Here is a 21,593-nt window from a genome sequence, read left to right as displayed (position 1 = left end):
ATTCTTTTATCAGGTAGATGTTAAATACCTTGGGCATGCAATAAACCGAGTGCATTGTTTAAAATATTCAAGGAGGCATTTACAAAACTCAGCTTGTGTCTTGGCCAGGTGGCTATTTTGGAAGGTCATTTCATACACCAGAAGTTGCAGGTTCAATTCCTTTCCAGGGCACATGTCTAGGTTGCATGTTTGATCCCCAGTTGGAGCGCATACAGGGGGCAGCTGATTGATGCTTTTCACTCACATTGATGTCTCCCTCTCTCTCTCTCAAATAAACAGAAACAACCTCAGCGAGGATTTTAAAAAATTCAACTTTTACTATTTAGTCTTTTAAAAATATATATATATTTTATTGCTTTTTTTACAGAGAGGAAGGGAGAGGGAGAGTTAGAAACATCAATGAGAGAGAAACATCCACCAGCTGCCTCCTGCACACCCAGTATCGGGGATGTGCCAGCAACCAAGGCACATGCCCTAGACTGGAATAGAACCTGAGACCTTTTAGTCCACAGGCCGAGGCTCTATCCACTGAGCCAAACCGGTTTTGGCCTAGTTGGTCTTTGTAGCTGCTTAGTGAATGACTAAGTAGCCACTTTAAGAAACAGTAGCTTTATATGTCACAGCCCCCAAATACCCTTCAACAGACACATGGTTAAAGAATGTGGTACATCAATACCAGGGAATACCATTTAGTAATACAAAGGAACAAACTACTGATGTGTCTGACAGCTTGAATAGATTTCAAGGGCATTATGATGAGTAGAGAAAGCTAATCTCAAAGGTGACATTGTACAACTCCATTTCTGTAATATTCTTGTAATGACGAAATTATAGAGATTGAGAACAAATTAGTGGTTGCCAGGAATTAGCATGTACATGTGACTATAAAGAGGTAGCATGAAAGAGATCTTCACAATGTTTGAGCTAGGCACACACTTTGCACAAATATCAGTATCCTGGTTGATATTATGATATCCTATCCTATCCTATCCTATCCTAACCTGGTAGATATTATAACATAAATGGAAAATATTGGGGGAAACTAGGTTTAGGTTACAGGGGCTCTCTTTGTAATGGTTTTGCAACTTCCTGTGAATCTACAATTGTTTCAAAATAAAACATTAAGAAACACATATTCTTGTATACACAAGGAAGTTCACAAGATAATGAAACACAGCCAATTTTATTCAAATTCTCCAAAATGTATACTCAATATGTTGTTTCTGCAATGTATGTCACCCTTTATACAGTGGCTTTATTATCTTCACTTTATAGCTTTGTTTTTCTTTACAGTTCTTCAGTAGAAGCCAGAGTCTTGAGTTGCCCAATTAGGAGCCTAAAATATAAAAAAAGAAAGATTAAAAAAGGAAGCAATTTTTGAAAAAATTTAGAAAAAGTGATACTAGTATTTCCTTTTCGCACTATTCCTGCCAAAGCACTTCCTAAGATTTTAACAGCCTTTGCAATTGTTAAATGTCAGATGTTCCACTTAGAACAAAATATATCAAAATACCATCTGATATTTTTGACCAATTAATTATGAAGTATAACAATGACAATATCAACAATATTATACAATCAAATTGATCCCAAATCATACAAAAAATATGTTACATAAAAGATATTTTTCAGGCTCAGTTATTCTACACTTGGTTGGAATAGGCATTGACAATAATTTCCTAATTCATCCTTCTCTTTTAAGAACTTCTAAGGACACAAACCTGTTACTAAACTTCAACTAACTGAGTTCCTTGAATGCTTCCTAAAAACTTCCCACTCTCCACTGACACATAAACACAATGGCTTGAGTTAAAAGTGGTTTAGAATGCCAAAATTACAAAGCCATGCAAGTTGTTTTAATGTCTAATATGTAGGATCTCTATCAAAAAGGGGAATATATTTTTTTACAAAGTTAAATCTGATAAAATCAAATTTTAAAAGATTAACATATAATAAAATCAACATTTTACAGAAGTGTTTCTTTAGATTTAAAAAATAAATAAATTTCAAGCACTTAAAAGAGGGGTATACATATGACTTATAACCTTCTACAATTAAAATTATGTGTTGAAAACCCTGAGGAAATGAGTTAATGAAGTCACACAGGAAGAGTAAAAGGAAACTTAATTTTTTTTTAACTTTCCCTAACAAATGCATGTAATACATCTAAGAAAAATTATTTTCCACTCAGTAATTTCTTAAACAAAATGTTCATACCCGCCACAAACAGAAATGCAAAATCAGATACAACTGATATTACGATGTTCTCAAAGTAAGTCCATTTAACAATTATGTTACATTATTGCTAAGTCCCATACAAAACAAAAAATGTGTGGTTCTTACCTCTGACCTACTATTCTGATTAAGTTTCTTCTCAATATTCATGGCCAACATCTGACTTCTAAATGAAAGGCTTTTGGTCTTTTCAATCACTTGCTGATAGGGTGAGACTGCATTGTTACCCATAACCACATGACCCTAAAATAAGACAAAGGAAAATTGATCCTGTAATATTAATAACCATTTCCCAGGTATGTCACAAGCATGACATGACAACATTAAGTAACTGTTTCACATAATTTTTATGTACTAGAAAGATGACAATATTTACCCCCAAAAATGAATAGGTTGCTGTTGCATTCAAAGAACTATTATACATTAAAACAAAACAAATTCTTGATAGAATTAAGTTTCCTAATGAATATTCAGTATAAAGTAACCAGCAACTGCTATTTAGTTAAGTGGACAGTTAGCTTAATACTCACTAATTTGGAATCAATCTTGGCATCCAGTCTTGCATTTCTAATCAAATTGACAATCCACCTTTCTGCTTCTTCTGGAGTCATGTTCAGCTTATCCGCCAACATACTAATTAAAACAAAAAAGTAAAAAAAAAGACATTGAGTATAAAAACTTAAGTTTTAAGCACATAGTCTTTGACCCACACTCTGCAAACAGATTTTTAGGTGTTCATGGGTTACCTTCTCATAAATGGCTGTTTCCCTGTATTTGTTTCTATGTTAGGTAGAGCCGTCATGTCTCCTGGAATTGGTAGAATGGCCATGTATAATAACTGTTCTGTATGGCCCAGTGCCCCAGCCTCTCCAGTCACCTGAACTGGGCACTCTAGGTGTACTTTGCCCATGTGGGCTATGTGCACAGTCTTATTGTAGTTGAGCCTTGACTGGTGTCACCGGAAAGAATTGGCCTTCAGGTCAACTGCCTGTGAGGACCAGTGTTGTCTACAATGGCTATGCAGGTGACATTCCCATGGAGCAGGTCTTCCTTCAGTGGGGCTTTGATGTTCACTGAGTCTGTCCCCTGAGTGCGTTGCTTGTGGATGTATAGTTATAATCTGGTCTGGTCTGAACTGTCCACCAGGTCATTGGCTCTGGGACCTACCGGCAGGTACAAAGCCAGCCCCTGCCTGAGCCACTCAGCAGGAGGTTCAGAGAAGTCTGCAAATGGCTGATCTCTTCAGTAAAGATTTTGTATCAGTATGTATTGTGCTAGGAAGTGCCCAGGTGAGGCCCAGCTGTGAGGTAAGGCAGGTCAGTGCTAGTGCTGGGTCTTGGGTCTCTTACTTATTGATAGGAGTGAGGCATGCTGACACTGGCTGCTGCTTGTGTAAGATATTTTGGCAAAGTCTGAAGGCTGAACCAGGACAGGCCATTCATATGGAAAAGCAGCTACAAACAGCTTAGGTGGGAGTACAATTGGATGAAACAGGGTCTCAGGGAATCGCCACGGTGGGTGGTGTGAACAGTGTAGACCACACTGATGGAAACTCAAATATAGCTGCCAGTCAGCTCTGCAGTGGGGAAGGTATCAGAACAGGAAATGACCCCTGTGAGCACCCGTCTGGGAGCAAACTGCCCCCAAATTCCTTCCTTGATGCCAGACAGTCCAGTTCATCCTGTATGTCCCTGGCTTCCCCAAAAACTGTCATCTGGCACTGGAGCTCAGAGGAGTTGGGACCGTGAAAGTTTGTGTGAGGGCACTTGAAGAATACTTGGGACTCCAGCAGCTTCCATGTCACTCAGCCACAATCCCTGCTGGTTTTTATAGCCTAAATTTATGGGGACTTCTCTTCCAATCTCTGGAACCCTATGCTGAGAGTCTGGTATGGGACTGGGACCCCCTACTTCTCATGGGAGGCCTTGGAGATATTCCTCCCGATTACAGAAATGCCACACGTGCGTGTGTTGGACCAGTCTGTTCCATGCCTCCAACCCTACTAGTCTGACTGTGCTTTCATTTTTACTTCTCTAGTTGTAGACTTCCATTCAGCCAGCTTTCAGGCACTTCTGAATGATGGTTGTTCTGTAATTTTGATGTGGTTGTGGGAAGTGGTGAGTACTGGCGTTTAACTATGCCATCAACTTGGCTCTCTTCAGTAAAGATTTTGTATCAGTATTCTAACATGCACCACCAGTATGCATCCCACTGGTCCCACCCTCCATCACTTGAGATATTATCTGGTTCTTTGTCATCTCTACTCCATCTTCCTTTTTCTTTCTTTTACCTCAAATGGGCAATAATAGTGAAGATGGAGCTTTATGTCTACATTTTTCAATGCCATGTGATCTTGTTGTGGAATGTAACAATAGTAAAGATTTAAGAATAAAAATGTAATATCCTATTAAAGCTTAAAAAGCAAAAAGTTGACAAACTATTCTATGCCATACTTATCTTGTATTATTTAAAATTCTGTTTATCAATAGCTAAATGACAACACATATCAAAATGCAGAATTTCTGAGAAATATTATCTAATTCAATATGGATAGATTTTAAACAAAAATAACTTCCAAATTATTTAGATTACACTAAATATGTCAACCTTGTATATACGTAGTAGAATAGGCATTTAAATGTTATATATAAATCCCCCTTTTAAAGTATGTTTTTTATTGATTTGAGAGAGAGAGGAAGGGAGAGGAAGACAGAAACATCAATATTTCAAGAAAAAACAATTTTAATTATAATATTAGCAAAACTTTACTAATATAGTATAATGAGGAGAAAGAAATTTAAGAAATGATAACTGTTGTGTGACAACTGAAAATTTTCATTTTTCCAACATCTCATTAGTAAAAATAATTATTTTATAGTTAATGAAGAAATGCAATAATGACTTTTGAAACTATTTTATCTGCATATACAAGTGTATCTTTCAATTTCTCTCTAATATTAGGAAGTATAATTATGAATATAGCCGGGACCGATTTGGCTCAGTGGATAGAGCGTCGGCCTGCAGACTGAAAGGTCCCGGTTCGATTCTGGTCAAGGGCATGTACCTTGGTTGCGGGCACATCCCCAGTAGGGGGTGTGTAAGAGGCAGTTGATCGATGATTCTCTCTCATCGATGTTTCGAACTCTCTATCCCTCTCTCTTCCTCTCTGTGAAAAATCAATAAAATATTAAAAAAAAAATTATGAATATAAATTGCTATTTGGTAGTAACAACTTTAAAAAACATATTAAGATTAAAAAATGTTAATAAAATAAGCAAAGAAGAAATGACTTCAAGGAAATGCAAAAGCAGTTGGCAAATATTTTGTGAAAAGTCAAAACTAACCTCTATAGGGAAATTATATTAATGTATGTGCCAACATGTTTATCATACACATTCAAATTATTACTTCCATACTTTTGTTTTTATCTACAATTGAAAACGGGTCCAAGAATTATTCTAGAACAGCTTTTAAATTTCAGAGACACACCATATCTAATAAACTATTCAGCTATACTAAATTAAATCCCACCACAGTAATCTTTTTTGACATACGTTGTTGCATATTTTATGGTAAACAGATTCATAACTTAGCCAAAAATGTTTAAACAACCTAAATAAAAAGAAAATATTATCACTGAAAGAGAGAAAAGATTTCTGGACCTTAGACAAGAAAAATTATTGAATGAGAGAAGGTATATCCCAATAATACCTCCAATTAAAGGGTTAATATCCCAAATATATAAGAAACTCAAACACCAAACCCCCAAACAATTCAACTAAAAAATAGGTAGAAAACCTAAATAGCCATTTCTCCAAAGAGGACATACAAAAAGACAATCAGCACCACTAATCACCATGGAAATAAAAATTAAAACCACAATTAGATATTATATATATCACCTCATACCTGCCAGAACAGTTATCATTAATAGATCAACAAATAAATGCTGGGAAGGATGTGGAGAAAAAGAAACCCTTGTGCACTGTTGGTGGGAATGCAGATTAGTGCAGCCACTGCGGAAAACAGTATGGAGGGCCCTCAAAAATTAAATAATCATATAACCCAGTAATCTTAATTCCTGGTATTTATCCAAAGAAATCCAAAACACAAAAACATATGTGCATGCCTATATTCCTGCAGCATTATTTATCATAGCCAAGATATGGAAGCAACCAAAGATTCCAACAGATGAATGAATAGAAATGTGGTTATATACAACAGTATAGAATTCGGCCATAAAAAAATAAAATCTTACCATTTGCAACAACATGGGTGGACCTAGAGGGTCATTATGTTAAGTGAAATAATACAGAGAAAGACAAATATTGTATGATTTCACTTAGATGTGCAATCTAAGAAGAAGAAAAAGAAAAAAAAGGAACCAAAATGTAACAAACTCAGACACAAAGAAGAAATTGGTAGTTACCAGACAGGCTGGGGGTTGTGGGAACGGGTGTAAAAGGTGAAGAGGTTAAGAAGTACAATTTGACAGTTATGAAATAGTCACAGGAATGTAAAATACAGCATAGAAAAATATAGCCAGTAATATAGTAACTAGGTATGGTGCCGTGCAGGCACTAGATTTGTCAGAGTGATCACTTCATAAGGTATATACATTTCTAATCACTATGTTGTACACCTGAAACTAATATAATATTGAATGCCAACCGTAATTAAAAAATAAAATGAAAAACACAAAAAACTAGCCTGGGCAGTTTTCTCAGTAGTTAAGAGTGTGGGCCTGCCAACCAAAGGGTTTGATTCCCAATCAAGGGCACATACCTCGGTTGCAGGTTTGATCTCTGTTCCCGTCTGGGGAGAGTGCAGCAGGCAACCAGACTGTGTCTCTCTCACATGGATGCTTCTCTCTCTCTCTCCTCTCCTTCTCCCTCCCTTCCACACTCTCTGAAAATCAACAGAAAAAATATCCTCGGGTGAGGATTAAAATAAAATACATACATAAATAAAATAATAAAAAATAAACGACACCAAGTCTGGACAGCATGGCTGAGTGTCAACCTATGAACCAGGAGGTCACGATTCAATTCTCAGTCAGGGCACAGGCCCGTGTTGCAGGCTTGATCCCCAGTGTGGGGCGTGCAGGAGGCAGCCAATCAATGCTTCTCTCTCATCATTGATGTTTTTATCTCTCTCTTCCTCCTGAAATCAAGCAAAATATATTTTTTAGAAAAATTCTTAGGTAATGATAATGTCACATAAAGTTTATTGAATCAGTCCCACTATATTATTTTATTTGAGCTACATATCTCAAATGAGTTGATAGGACAAATACTGTTATCAACTTTACTGGTAAGGATAGTAAACTGAATCATAAGCAGCACAATAATGAATACAAAGCCCCAGAGTTAATAAAAAGAACTAAAACTGGGAAAAAAAGATTCTTGTTCATGGTACTCTCAAAGCATGCACCAAAGTGACAAAGTACTGTGTTATGGACAAAAATATGAACTCACTAATACTAAGGAAAGAAATGTATTCATTCAATATTTATGAGTATCTACACTGTACAAAGTTAGTATAGTGGGTGCTAAAGATATCAAAAGAAAAATCTGCTTAAAAAAACCCAAAAAACCCCAAACATCCAAGTGATCAAATTCTAATTAAATATGGGGAAATTTCAACAAGGGGAATAAAAATATTAGCATCCCTCTTTCACAAGTCTAATTATAAATCTTTTCTTAAAAAGCAGGAAGAAAAAAAAAAAGCAACGCTAGCATTCTAGGATCTATTTATTGTCCAGCAGAGTCCCACATATCACAACCACAACATATTAGAATGTACAACTATTCTTTAAGAGAATCAGACTTTTTTTTTTTTTTTAAAGTATAGATATGCTAGTTACAGTACAATACTAAAAAACCTGAAGTCAAAGCTTCACTTTCCATAGGAAAAGCCCCATGATCACACTATACTTGTAGCGGAATAACCACTTCAATGACAACCCACTAAAACTAGGCAAGCAAGTATGGATGCCTTAGCAAAAACAAAAGTCACTAAAAGAAAAACTTTGGTCTACACACAATTCCCAAGAGGCAAACATTAAAGTAGTAAGTTTTAAAATATTGTGGAGTATTTACTGTTTGACTTCATCTGTGGCCAAAGGGCACTGGTTATTTTTCAAATTCTAATACATAAAATTAGTTTCTAATAGGTTATGTAAGTTTCACATTCTCCCTCCCCAATACTTTTCTCACACAATAGAGAACATTTCAACTAAAATTCACCATAATTTTTTCCATGTTTCAACATTTTAAGATGTCATTGGAGTTTACTATATAAGAATTCAAATATATAATCAAATAAAACAAACTCAATTAACTGAAATGATTACCAAATGTAGTCTTTCAAGAATATTTCCGATTTACTAAGGGCTAAATCCTTATTTGAACTGCTGAAAACCACTCTAAAACTATATTCTTCTCTTTTCTTCCTATTATAATAGTAGTCTTTTAAAAAAGTAACTGATAAATAACATTGCCTTGAACTTATCATTTTCAAAAATCATGCTGTGCCAACGCAGAAGCTAAAGATATTTTTGAGTCTCTTAACAACCCAGAATTCAAACAAAAGTTACAATTTTTAATAAACCTCTATCAGACTGTATCCTTTTTCTTTTAAAGCAAAAGGAAATAGAATCCTATTAAGTGTACTTTACAATAAATGGAAATTTCTAGAGATTTAAAAGTATAAAATACAAATTAAATCAGGATGCTCTTACTTAATGCTGATACACTGGTGGATGCGACAAAAAGTCTCAAATATGAAGAGACGAGCATTTTCAATAAAATCCTCAAGACAAGCCACCAAGAAGAAGTCATTCACAAGCACCTGTGTATAAAATGAAAAAGAAAAAAAATTTAAAAATTAAAAAAAACAGCATTGTGTGCCTTAGTCATTGTTCCATTTCACTAGAATTCTCTCATCTATGATCACAAGTTCTACACAACACTTTCTATCACACTCTACTGAAGCTGCTAATAATATAAGTTAAACAAGTAAATGCTATGAGAAAAAGCCATAAAGAACTGCAGTTTCCTTGTTCCAGTGATGATTTGAACAATATATGACAAATTAGCTTTGTGTTGTCCATTATCCTACATAAATGCCCTACAGATAGTGTATCTTTTCCAGTTATTTCAAATCATTATGAGTGAAGCAAAGATATGCATATTTTTATGATAGTAAATAAATAGTAAATATAAAAAGGAAAAAAATTCAAGGGTCATATCATAATGAAGAGAACATTTTAATAGCAACCAAATTCTCTCAAGATAACATTTTAATAGCAACCATGTTCTCTTCTGTCTTAGCAAGCCCTAGATACTTAATATAACAGATATATACAAATATTTAATAATGCTATATGATGTTAGTAATATTGATGACTATATGAACACATATTACACTAGATTATAATTTAAATTTTGTCCTAAGTTTGAAAATCACCTCGGAAGGTATATTTACATGATAATTTTCTTTTTTTTAGAGGAAGGACTCTTAGTCCTTCAACATATTTTTGTGCTAATATTTGGGTTCAAAACTGAAATTGACATATAGTAATTTGTGGATTTGGTAAATGCATTTAATAGGTAAATTCTTAGTTTAATTTGTTAAACCTTCAAAACTAACTTAATTAAAAGAAAAAACAACATACCCATAAACCTAACTCTTTCAGTTGCTCTGAAGGTACTTTAGTTTCCAATAACCAAGAGAAGACACTGTGGTTATAAAAATCACACTTTTAGCTTGAGTGATTTATAGCAAATGTTAAATATATCAAATGTGAAAATTTCTAAAAATAGGCCCACTTACAAAACAAATTAGGAATCATAGTTGTGATATGCAATTCCAAACAACCTTGCCCACAGATATTAAATATTTCACATATTTACTTATTCAGGATAAGACATGGAATTATGGGTGTCTGTGTGAATTTATAATACACCCAATGTTTAACAAGCTGTCCTAACTAAAAGGATACACACATGGCAACAACATTAAAAATGTTTTTTTTATCCCAGCACATTTCTAAAAAAAATATGCCACTTTAAGATTAATATATATTCCTGATAGAATTACTTTAATAAAACACTATAAGGTTAATTATTATAATATATAAAAATTTAGGAATGCTATTAATTTATAAGAAAAAATTCATACTTACAGATTCACATTCTCTCAGCTTTTTCTGAGCCCCATCAAAGTCAAAGTTAACATATAAACATTCAACAAACTCTGTAATTGGGTCTTTATATGTGTAAGACTCCTGTAAAATAAAGTCAAAGGTCAAACTGGATCTAATTCAACACTGTTTGGTAGATTGCCCCTAGACTATCCCAATCTTCCTATTTTCTCCTCCGTTCCCATTAATTTCCAGCAAATTACCTAGTATTTATCTTCTCAAAGCAATTGCTTGTATCCTGATTCCAGGCCACACCTTTAGCTTTTAATGCCTTCCAGACCAAGTTCTCTAAATTCTCATCCTAGAACCATTCCAACAGCTTTCAAATTCCTCTGGAGCCAAAAGTATTCCTTAATAAACAGTGATGAACTTACCCAAGGATAACAATATTTATACCCCACTGAAGGGGAAATTGTATTTTTAAAATTTAATTTATTCTTATATCAAATAAATATTTAGATTCTTTTCTAACCCACAGTGATTGCTGAGAAGCTCACTACATGAACAAGTAGAGCCACAGCTTTTAACAACTTGGAAACTATTACTATATTCAATGTAAAGGCCATTACTCTGGAATTATGCAGACAGTGACCTCCCAACAAACAGTTCTAGGCTCCAGATCGTTCACTCTTTGCAATAAGAGAAACACTAATATACAGTGTATATTAAATATCCACCTAGCAGAGAACAGTATCATTCATACCACATCAGGCTTAAGTATATCTTGAGCTTAAAGATAGTAAATATCCACTTGGATTCCTGGGCTCTTCTCCATGTATCCTTTCCTCCTATTTTTAAAATGTCTTTACCTTAAGAAGAGTACTACTTGGGGGGGGGGGGGGGGTTGGGGGGGGGGGCTAAATCTAAAGTTCAGGCATATTAAAAAAAAAAAATCAATACAGATCTAAGTTTTTACCTGTTGAATAACTTTGACTAGATCTTTTAGCACCTGCCGGCGTTTTCGAACATCTTTGTTTGTTATGACTGCTGTAGTTAAATAGCGAAGAATATGTGGACACATGGTCTGAATTGCATTAAGATACCTAAGGTAAAAATATAAAGGCTATTTAATATTAATAACTTACCTAGTTTTTCTAGACCTATAATCATATATTAAGTGCTTAAAAGGAAACCCTCAAACCGCCCATTAGATTATATTGTTTAAGCAATCCAAGATTACAAACACTATAAGAATGAATACTATAAAAGCCATCTTCTCCAAGGAAATGCTAGCTGATATTCCCCAATTTGAAGACTCAAAAGGTAAATAATCCTATTATCACTACTGAGGAAAAGGTATTTTGGAAGACCCTATATATGCGATCAGTCTATTTCAAAAGACTAAGCAATGATTTTCAGTTATTCGCCTAGTAGAACAAATGTGTGAAAAATTTCTGCACGCAAATTACTCATCATAATCAGAAAAACAGGCATTTACACAAATTAAAATGTTCAGGTAATGAAAGACTGGAAACTAAGTATCTCTGAGTGTGCAACACTATGACAAGCTTAGAAATATTTGTCAGTAGCCCTGGCTGGTTTGGCTTGGTGGATAGAGCATGGGCCTGCAGATTGAATGGTCCCGGGATCGATTCCGGCTGGGGGCAACGTGCCTGGATTGCAGGCTCGATCCCCAGTAGGGTTCAAAAGTTAGAGACTCCTATCATGAAAATTTATGGCAACTGTTGATCTGTTAATGATGATCCGTATGACATAGTTAATACTTAAAAATGTTTTTCAAGAACATCAGTACCACCAAATATGGCTATCAATGAACAAACATGTGCTTTTAATTTAGCATATTCATAACTTGGCAAAAATTTGCACAATTCTGCTAAATTCTTCTTTTGATATTTCCTTCTAGTATATCATTATATTGCAAATGAATCACTTCGAATTCAACTGCAGTTAATTGAATTTTGAAATATGGAAATTTCCTTTTGTAATGAAAATGAGGCCTAAAACTTTCTTTAATTATATTTTGGGCTCAAAAGCCGTATCTGCTGAAATTTTGTGTGGGAATGAAGATCTTATTTCTTTTTTATTTTATTTTAAATGTATTTTTATTGATTTCATAAAGGAAGGGAGAGGGAGAAACATCAATGATGACAAAGAATCATTGATTGGCTGCCTCCTGCATGTTCCCCACTAAGGTTGAGCCCACAACCCAGGCATGTGCCCTCGACCAGAATTAAACCCGGGATCTTTCAGTCTGCAGGCCGACGCTTTATCCACTGAGCCAAGCCATTTAAGGCTCATTTTCTTTTAACTTTTGAAAGAAGAAAAACTATAAAGTGGCTAGACACGTGTTAACTGTCATAAAAACGACTATCCTATATAATAAAAGCCTAATATGCTAAGTGTCTGTTCAACCAATCAAAGCCTAATATGCTAATGATAGAGGGGCAGATGCTCTGACCAGTAATTTAGCTTGCTATGGGGTCCAGGCCAATAGGGACTGAGCGAGACAGGCCAGCTATGTCCTGAAGCCCTCCCCCGCACAGTCTCTCCCTGGCTGGCCAACCTCCCGTGTCCCGCTCTGGCCCTGACCCGATAAGAGTTTCTCAACCTAGCCTGCACCCTCTCTCAATCCTGGACTTTCTGGGGAAATGTTGGAAGCCAGTTTTGGCCCTTTCCCACAGGCCAGGCCGGTGGACCCCACTAGTGCACCGAATCTGTGCACTTAGCCTCTAGTTACTGGTACCGTATAAGTACTATTTCACTTTGCAATTTTAGGTTAAATTTAATAACATTATCTAGGCTATAACAAAAATTAATTTACAGCCGAAACCGGTTTGGCTCAATGGATAGAGTGTCGGCTTGGGGACTGAAGGGTCCCGGGTTTGATTCTGGTCAAGGGCATGTACCTTGGTTGTGGGCATATCCCCAGTAGGGGGTGTGCAAGAGGCAGCTGATCAATGACTCTCTCTCATCGATGTTTCTAACTATCTCTCTCCCTTCCTCTCTGTAAAAAATCAATAAAATATATTTTTTTAAATTAATTCACAGGGCCATTCAGGGCATGATAATAGTGATTGAGTATTTTTCTTATTTAATATCTCACCTCAAGCTCAAAAACATCACAAATTGTCATTGTGAAGCCATCCAATTGCTGTATAGTATGGAAAAATCAAGATATTCTATTTCTGACAAAAATTCATAGATTGGTAACAGTTAACTCCATGAGAGTAAATAAGCTCACTGTGGCACCAATTGGTTCAATAAAACACCAGAGATTTATCCACAAAGTACATGGTGATAAATAATGCAATCAATAATCATAAGCTCTGAATACCTTACAAATTTTATGAATTTGATCAACTAAGCCTTTTCTTCTCCATACATATTTACCAATAAAAGTTTTAGCACAACTTAGCCAATTCCATTTCAGGCTGTAGTAAATTAGTATTCTCTTAAAAACATTAAACTATGATTAAACTAAAATATCACCTATAATTGTTCCACATAAGACTATCATAGAGACATGTTCTTCAGCCACTCCACCAGATTTCTCAAATTAACAACAAAACCATATTGGTAATATCCACTGACTCATCAAGAGCCAAGGAAAACCACTAAAATCATATGCATTGTTTTTTAATTGATTGCTGATGTTGCTCCCAATATCTTCAACACTGAAACTGTTCTCAGCAAAGGCTAATAATTTTAAACTGTTTATTTTTTCTAGACATATTTCTTTAGCTGCCGTAATTGAACATGAAACAGAATCACCATTGGAAAATAGCTTTCTTTTGACTAACAAAGAGCTGCACAGAAATTTACTTTGGTTAAAGCCTCATTTTCATTAATTTTTGTGAGGAAATTCTGCTGATACTGTTTTAAATTTCCCAATTTTTCTGACAGTTGCTTTGCTGTCAGTGGGAATATTATAATGAGTGCTTACAGTCTAGTAATGTGGATGTATATACTATTCTTGTAGCATACCTACAGTGCAAATTCAATGCTTTGCTTTTTAATTTAAGACAAAATAATTCCTACCCCACTCTGCCATAAAAGCACATTTGAAGTCCACTTTTCTTGCTTTGACAGGATGAGAATGCACTAGTAATAAAACAAAACAATACACTGCTGTATGGGGATAAACAGCATTTGAAATACTGTCTAGGCATGTGACATCTCTGGGACTCACAGTGTACAGAGCAATAACTGCGAGGCAAGGAGAATGCAAGAATATATGATCTCTGTTACAACTCAGCTCTACCATACTCTTCAAAAGCTGCCAAAGACAACACCACAAGAACCCTTTTATCCATGATTTTGGTTTGCACAGTTTCAGTTTCCTGTGGTCAATTATAATCCGAAAATATTAAATGAAAAATTCTAGAAATAATACCTAAGTTTTAAATTGCAAATTGTTCTAAGTATTGTGATAAAATCTCAAGCTGCCATGGTCTATCTTGCCCATAACATGCATCATTCCTTGGTCAAACACATCTACACTGTATATAGGGTTTGGCAAAAGTAGGTTTACAGTTGTTCATATGGAAAATACAGTAATTAATAATAACAGAATCAACTGTGTTTCATGTACTCACAACTGTAAACCTACTTTTGCCCACCCATGGATATACCATACAGTACTTGCCTACCCATTAGACAATTAGTAGCCATCTCAGATCCAGTTGTGATATTGCAGTGCTTGCATTCAGGTAACCCTTATTTTACTTAACAATGGTCCTAAAGCCATTCACGTAGGTTTATTACATATAGTTATAATTTTTTCTATTTTATTATTATTGTCTTTAATCTCTTACTGTACCTAAAATTTATAAATTAAACTTAATCATAGGTATGTAATTATAGGAAACATTATAAAGGGTTCAAATATTTATGTTTTCAGGTATTCACTTGGGGGGTCTTGAAACATATTCCCCATGTATGGGGGTGGGGCAGGATTAATGTATATTGAATGAGTGTGGCTATGTTCAAATAAAAATTCATTAACACCAAACTTTAATTTCACCCAGCCAGTATGGCTCAATGGTTGAGTGTCAATCTATGAACCAGGATGTCAGGGTTCCACTACCAGGCAGGACATATGCCTAGATTTTAGGCTCAATCCCTAGCAAGGGAAGTGCAGAAGGCAGCCAATCAACGATTCTCCCTCATCATTGATGTTTTTATCTCTCTCTCTATTCCTTCCTCTTTGAAACCAATAAAAATGTTTAAAAATAATTTAATTTCATGTAATTTGCATGTCACACAACATTCCTTTTCATTTCCCCCCAACAATTTAAAATGTAAAAGCCATAAAAGGCAGTAGGCCAGATGTATTAGTCCATGGTCCATAGTTTGCAGACCCCTGGTACACACCATTAATATGGTCCTTGACTTCCAAAGATGGCAGAACTCCCTACCTTCCATGGCGCATTCACGCCTGCAAGTATGTATATAGGTCAGTACATAAAGGAGGGGAGTGGGGATTAAGGATAATATCTTAGTTCACATTCTGGTGCAATCAATAATTATATATTTAAGTTGAAATACAAGCAAAACCACAAAGGTGGTTAACAGCCAACACATGACCATTGGGCTCTTTTTTCTACTTGCTTTCTTATCATCTCCTTCCTTCACTGTCACTTGAAATTTGTTTAGCATGTACAGTTATTTGTACCTAGTTAAATGTTCTTACACTATTTCTTGTGTTATTTTTTTTGAGTCAGTAAGAACCATACTGACCCTATATTTGAAATCTAATTTTATCATTTTTTCTTTTAAATAAGAGCCTCTGCATTTATTGCGTTCTGAAGTTATATTACAATACGCCAGTAAAACTATTTTAGTTTATTTTTTCTCTAGCACAACCCTGCTCCAATTGTGCAATGTTATAGAAGTTTTTCTATAGCTTTCTAATAGCAAGCCAGAATATTTAGTAATCAAAGGATAAGACAAAACATGCCTCCAAATAAAAAAATACGTAAGTATTTATTATGTGCAGGATGTTAAAAGAAGAATAAAAATTCTGTTCTCGAATACACTTATAATCTAGTTGGGAAGATAAGGCAATTATAGGATTTTCATTTAAAGGCATTATATAATTAAATACCAAATATGTGGTAGACACAATATATCGGACTTCATGAATAAAGTAAACCAGCACTGGAGCTTAAAATACAGGCAGACTTTGGATAGGTATAAAGAAGAAAAAGGCATCTCCAGAAAGACAAGCTAAAAGAACAAAAGGGGAGAATACTTGGTGGAACTCTAGAGGATAAATTTTTAGATGAAAATCTTAGCCGTCACCCTAAGCTCGTGGTCAGCAAACTGTGGCTTGTGAGCCACATGCAGCTCTTTGGCCCGAGTGTGGCTCTTCCACAAAATACTATAGCCTGAGCGAGTCTATTTTGAAGAAGTGGCTTTAGAAGAAGTTAAATTTAAAACATTTGGCTCTCAAAAGAAATGTCAATTGTTGTGCTGTTGATATTTGGCTCTGTTGGACTAATGAGTTTGCCGAACACTGCCCTAAGCTATAGCAAGATACCGGCATCAAAAAGATCAGGAACAATTAGAAAATACAGGAGGGGGGGGGGGGGGGGGGGGGGCGCGCGCGACAGAAAGGTTAGTCAAGGATAAATTGGGGACACTATCTAATAAAACTTGAAATTTTTACTTAGAAAACAAATTAAACACTCTTGTGCTAACTGAACTTTAAATCTTTTTTTTCTTTTAAAATTGGAGAGTAACTAGGGCATTATATTACAAATGCATTCTTTTCCCGAATAACATCTACATTTTGTGGCCAAGGCTCATCTCTAATAGCCTATGAACACTGCTGTATCATACACCTGATACCTTATCTTACGTATTATGTTACATTTAAAAGTTCAACATTTTTCAAATGTGTTAATCATCTCCATTTTAGATTCAGAATAATTATGACAGAAATGGTAATATGCATGATGTAAGAGACTTTAACCTGCAGGTGCATCTAAACTTTCACTTCAAGGACACAAGTATAATTTATCTCCAAAGTATTTTTATATTTAAAAAAAAGCCTAAAATAATAATCTATATAAATCATTAATTTAACACATAATCTATGAATGACATTAAATTGTATTAATAGAAGACTATCACACTTTCCCCATTAATTTCTATTATCTATTAAAGACTATTGAAAAACACACAAAGGTCAATTACAAGCTACACAATTATTCTACTTAAAGAATACGCAATCCAGAAAAATGGATGAAACAATTATCTAGCAAGCCAACTGAGTGTATTTTCATATGAAAAAAAGTTAGAATCACACGAAATCCAAATAAGCCATGAAGACATTACTAAAGAAAAACTGACCCTATAGCAAATAGAAACAGTAAGCACAATATCTTGGGGGAAACTGAAAGTTGTAATACTACTGAGTAGTTTTTTTTTCTTCCATATTTTTCGAACCGGGTGTTATATAAAATAGGTACAAGGGGTTTTTTTGGCAGGTGAAAATGCTCAACAACCAATTTACGGTGATTGCTGCATCATTTGATAAAGTGACTAAAATCAGTGAATTATAAACAAACCAAATCTCCTGGTAACCTTAGCACAAATAAAGATAATGCCATCATACTGTACTAGTAGTCACGGTTATTTTTCACCACTACACTTTTGCAGTTTTTAAAAAAAGGATTTCACAATTATGTCCTTGATTGGACAATAAAAAATATTCATTTTTAACAACTCCAACTTTGCATGCTTATCTTTTAATGTTGTGTATGACTAAATGGGAAGTATGTATAAAGTTCTTCTGCTATGTACTTGGGTGTCACAGTTCTTAAGTTGAAAAGTACTTATAAAACTGAGTTAGCTGCAAACTGAGCTAGTTGCTTTTCTCACACAAAAAAAGGACAAACCAAAGCTACTTAGGTTTGAGCATTTGGGAGAAACTTTTTAAAAAATAAAGTGAGCCTTTTCTTCAAATAAAACAAATGATAAAAATCCAAGTTTTCAAAAAAAATAGAATTTTGGAATATTATGTCTCCAAGAGCTTAACTATTTCCAATACTTGAAGCCTTTTCTAATAGAGTTAGTACTGATATTAATGAACGTGATTTTTTGGTATTATGTAATGTAAACACGTGAGATATTTGGAATACCTATTATCTCAGTGAACCAGTATTTCCCAAACAACCAATGAAAATGTTATAAATCATGCATGGGTAAAAGACCCTTTGAAGTGCAAGGCCAATCACTATATTTTAGAATACCTACATCGTTTAGAATCCAAAAATTGAATATGGTTTTAGGTACCACATTTCAGTAACCTTTACAAAACTACTACCTGAAGAGTTTTGGAATATTGTCAGAAACAATATTCTTAAAAAGGCTTTTTAAAAACATCTCTCCTTCCCCAATACATTGAAAAAGGCTATTTAAAAACATCTCTTCCCACTCTACAGCAGTGGCTCTCAACTTGTGTGTTGCGACCCACGGGTTGAGAACCGCTAGCAGGGTCACCTAAGACCACAGAAAACACAGATATTTACATTATGATTCATAACAGAAGCAAAATTAGTTATGAAGTAGCAAAGAAAATAATTTTATGGTTGGGGGTCACCACAACATGAGGAGCTGTATTAAAGGGTCGCGACATTAAAAAGGTTGAGAACCACTGCTTTAATGTATAGATGGATGGTATACCTGGGATCTTGTTAAAATGCATTTAGTTTCTCTAGGGCAGGGGTGGGGAACCTATCTTCTGCCAAAGAGGCCATGTGGATATTTATAATATTCTCATTCCACATAAAATTATCAAGGCAAAAACTGGCCTGCTATATTTGGTCAAACATTCAAATAACTCACCATAATGCCTTGGCAGGACCACACGAACGGCCAGCATTTGGACATTCCCCAACCTTATTCTAGGGTAAGGTCCAAGATTCTGTATGACACTTATGATGTTGGCTCAGAGACCAAACTTAAATAGCACTTTAGAGTGCTTAGAGTGCACTTTTTATCAAATTATTTCCTTAAGAGTTACATAAGCTTTTTCTTTTCTTTTTACAATTTTTACAATTTTTATTTTTTTCAATTATAATTGACATTTAGTATCTCATTTAAAAATAAAAGAGAAAAATGCGAATTGACCATACCTTCGCAACGCCCACAGCCAATCAGAGCAAGTATGTGAATTAACCCTAACAAAGATGACAGCTAATTTGCATACACAGGTGCTGAGTGGCCTGGGTCCCAGGAACATCCTTTGGACCCAGGCTGCTCCTAGCCTGTAGGCCCATGCTTAGGCCTTGAGCAGGAGGGGTACCAGAACACCCCCTGACCACTCGGAAGCCTATGGGTGCAGGAACCGAGTGGCTGGGGTAGGGCGGGAACATCCCTGCCTGCAGCTGCTTGCAAATGCTCCAGCACTAAGCTGCGGTTGGGGTCCACACCCCCAGCCCGGAGCACTCAACAGGGGGCTGGCTGCTGGCCTCTGGAGTGTGTGGAATCCCCGGAGGATACCGCTGCATGCAGCCCAGGGGTCCCTGCATGCCCCCCAGCCTGGCACCCGTGGTGGGGCTGGCTGCTGGCCTTGGGGGCATTGGGAGACTGGATATTCCCAGCCTCAGCGGCTTGCAGGATTAGCCCAGTCACTTGAAATCTCTCAAGGGGTCCCAGATTGGAAAGGGTGCAGGATGAGCTGAGGGACACCACTCATCTTCCCGCCATGCACAAATTTCGTGCACCGGGCTTCAAGTCTATATATATAAAAGCCCAAGTAACCAGACGACTGTCCAACTAGTTAACCAAGCAATTGGTTGTTATGATATGCACTCACCACCGGGGGAAGATGGTCAATGCAGAAGCTTCCCCCTGGTGGTCAGTGTGCTTCCCACAGCCAATCTCCTGAGGCTGGCCAATCTCCCATGACCTTCAGCCAGGCAGAGGGATTCCAACTGTGCATGAATTGGTGCACCAGACTTCTAGTTATTTTATATTAGTCTCAGATATACAACACAGTGGTTAGATATAAGTTTTTTCAATTAACAAGTACATGTACCACATGAAGAGGGGGGAAAATGGCAACAAATTCAAATGCTATGGAGAAGTACATTTTTTTTAAAAAACTATATAATTTCATATAATTAAAACCAAAATTATATAGTGAAATCAACTTACTGTGGCTGGTAAAGGAAGAGATCAATAATATTATCGCGCCCTTTGGGGTGATTGAAGAAAACAAACAGAGACCAATGAATGAGCCATGTTCGCTGCTGAAGAGACTGGAGAGGAGAACTCACAGACTAAAGGGTTAAAAAAGTACACATAGGAAGTATTAATATATGAGAAAGAGGCAAGACAATGAACATTGCTTATCTCAGAATTTTAGTTAAAAATGAAAATTTTCTAAGGCATGTGGTAGGGTCATTATGATCAAAGTATAATCTCCTACACTACTATTCTATATGATCCTCAACATTCAAAAGTTCCTCATTTTCAGAGACAGAATCAATAATGTCCATTAAGCCATTTGTACAGAGGCTGTAAATTAGTTATTTCAGAAAATATTTTAAAAGTAAGAAATAAACTAAGCACTCCAAAAGAAGTAGTTTTATTTATTAAGCATTATAGATGAAAACTGTCATCTTCTGCATATAGGACTTTAAATAATAGGTGGCACTAACAGTATTATGTAATTTTCACTGATACAGATAAAAAAGGTACAGCTGTTAACAAAAATGAAAACTGAGTTCTTTTCTCTAAAAGCCAAAAGAAACGATAGCTACTTTCAAGGAGATTCAATGAAACTAGTCAACCCATTGTGATTTTTATGTCTGGCCAACAGAAGTTAAACTTAACATTTTAGTTTAGTTTGTCTTCTTCTTTTTAAAGTACACATAAAGTATGAAGGACACATAAAAATTCCAGAAAATAATCAAAAGTGTTGAACTCACGTTATTATCTATGGTCTCTTTTAACCGTGTAAGGTCTTCCATGGCTGCATCCCAATTCTGCATTAAGATTTCAGAGGCCAGTTTTCCCCAGAGTGAACTCAAAGCATTTCTATCCGTTGCTGGAACCTATTTGAGATATCATAATTAATTATATTCTAAACCCTAAATCTATCAAGTCTACTAAAAGATCAGTGCCGAAAAATTCCAGTCATCTAAGTCTTGACTAGATCACACTGATTCAAACCACT

At 35.6% G+C, this 21,593-nt stretch overlaps 1 protein-coding gene across 1 annotated transcript in view; it reads right to left on the bottom strand.

Annotated features, from left to right (window-relative positions):
* Window positions 1–1,164: 1,164 nt before the first annotated feature.
* EIF3E (eukaryotic translation initiation factor 3 subunit E) overlaps window positions 1,165–21,593 on the bottom strand; it is a 36,262-nt gene continuing 15,833 nt past the window's right edge. The window contains exons 6-13 of the mRNA XM_084864940.1: window positions 21,346–21,471; window positions 20,570–20,694; window positions 11,358–11,484; window positions 10,424–10,525; window positions 8,978–9,087; window positions 2,766–2,868; window positions 2,344–2,478; window positions 1,165–1,336 (exon numbers count right to left, since the gene is read on the bottom strand). Coding sequence (XP_084721066.1) covers window positions 1,298–1,336; window positions 2,344–2,478; window positions 2,766–2,868; window positions 8,978–9,087; window positions 10,424–10,525; window positions 11,358–11,484; window positions 20,570–20,694; window positions 21,346–21,471 — 867 coding nt within the window. The 3' untranslated portion in view covers window positions 1,165–1,297. The remainder of the gene's footprint in view (window positions 1,337–2,343; window positions 2,479–2,765; window positions 2,869–8,977; window positions 9,088–10,423; window positions 10,526–11,357; window positions 11,485–20,569; window positions 20,695–21,345; window positions 21,472–21,593) is intronic.

This window comes from Pipistrellus hanaki (genome assembly GCF_964339955.1).
Source record: "Pipistrellus hanaki genome assembly, chromosome: 17".
NCBI lineage: Eukaryota > Metazoa > Chordata > Mammalia > Chiroptera > Vespertilionidae > Pipistrellus > Pipistrellus hanaki.
Note: the sequence above shows the minus strand (reverse complement) of the source record. Positions and strands in the feature narration are given on the sequence as shown.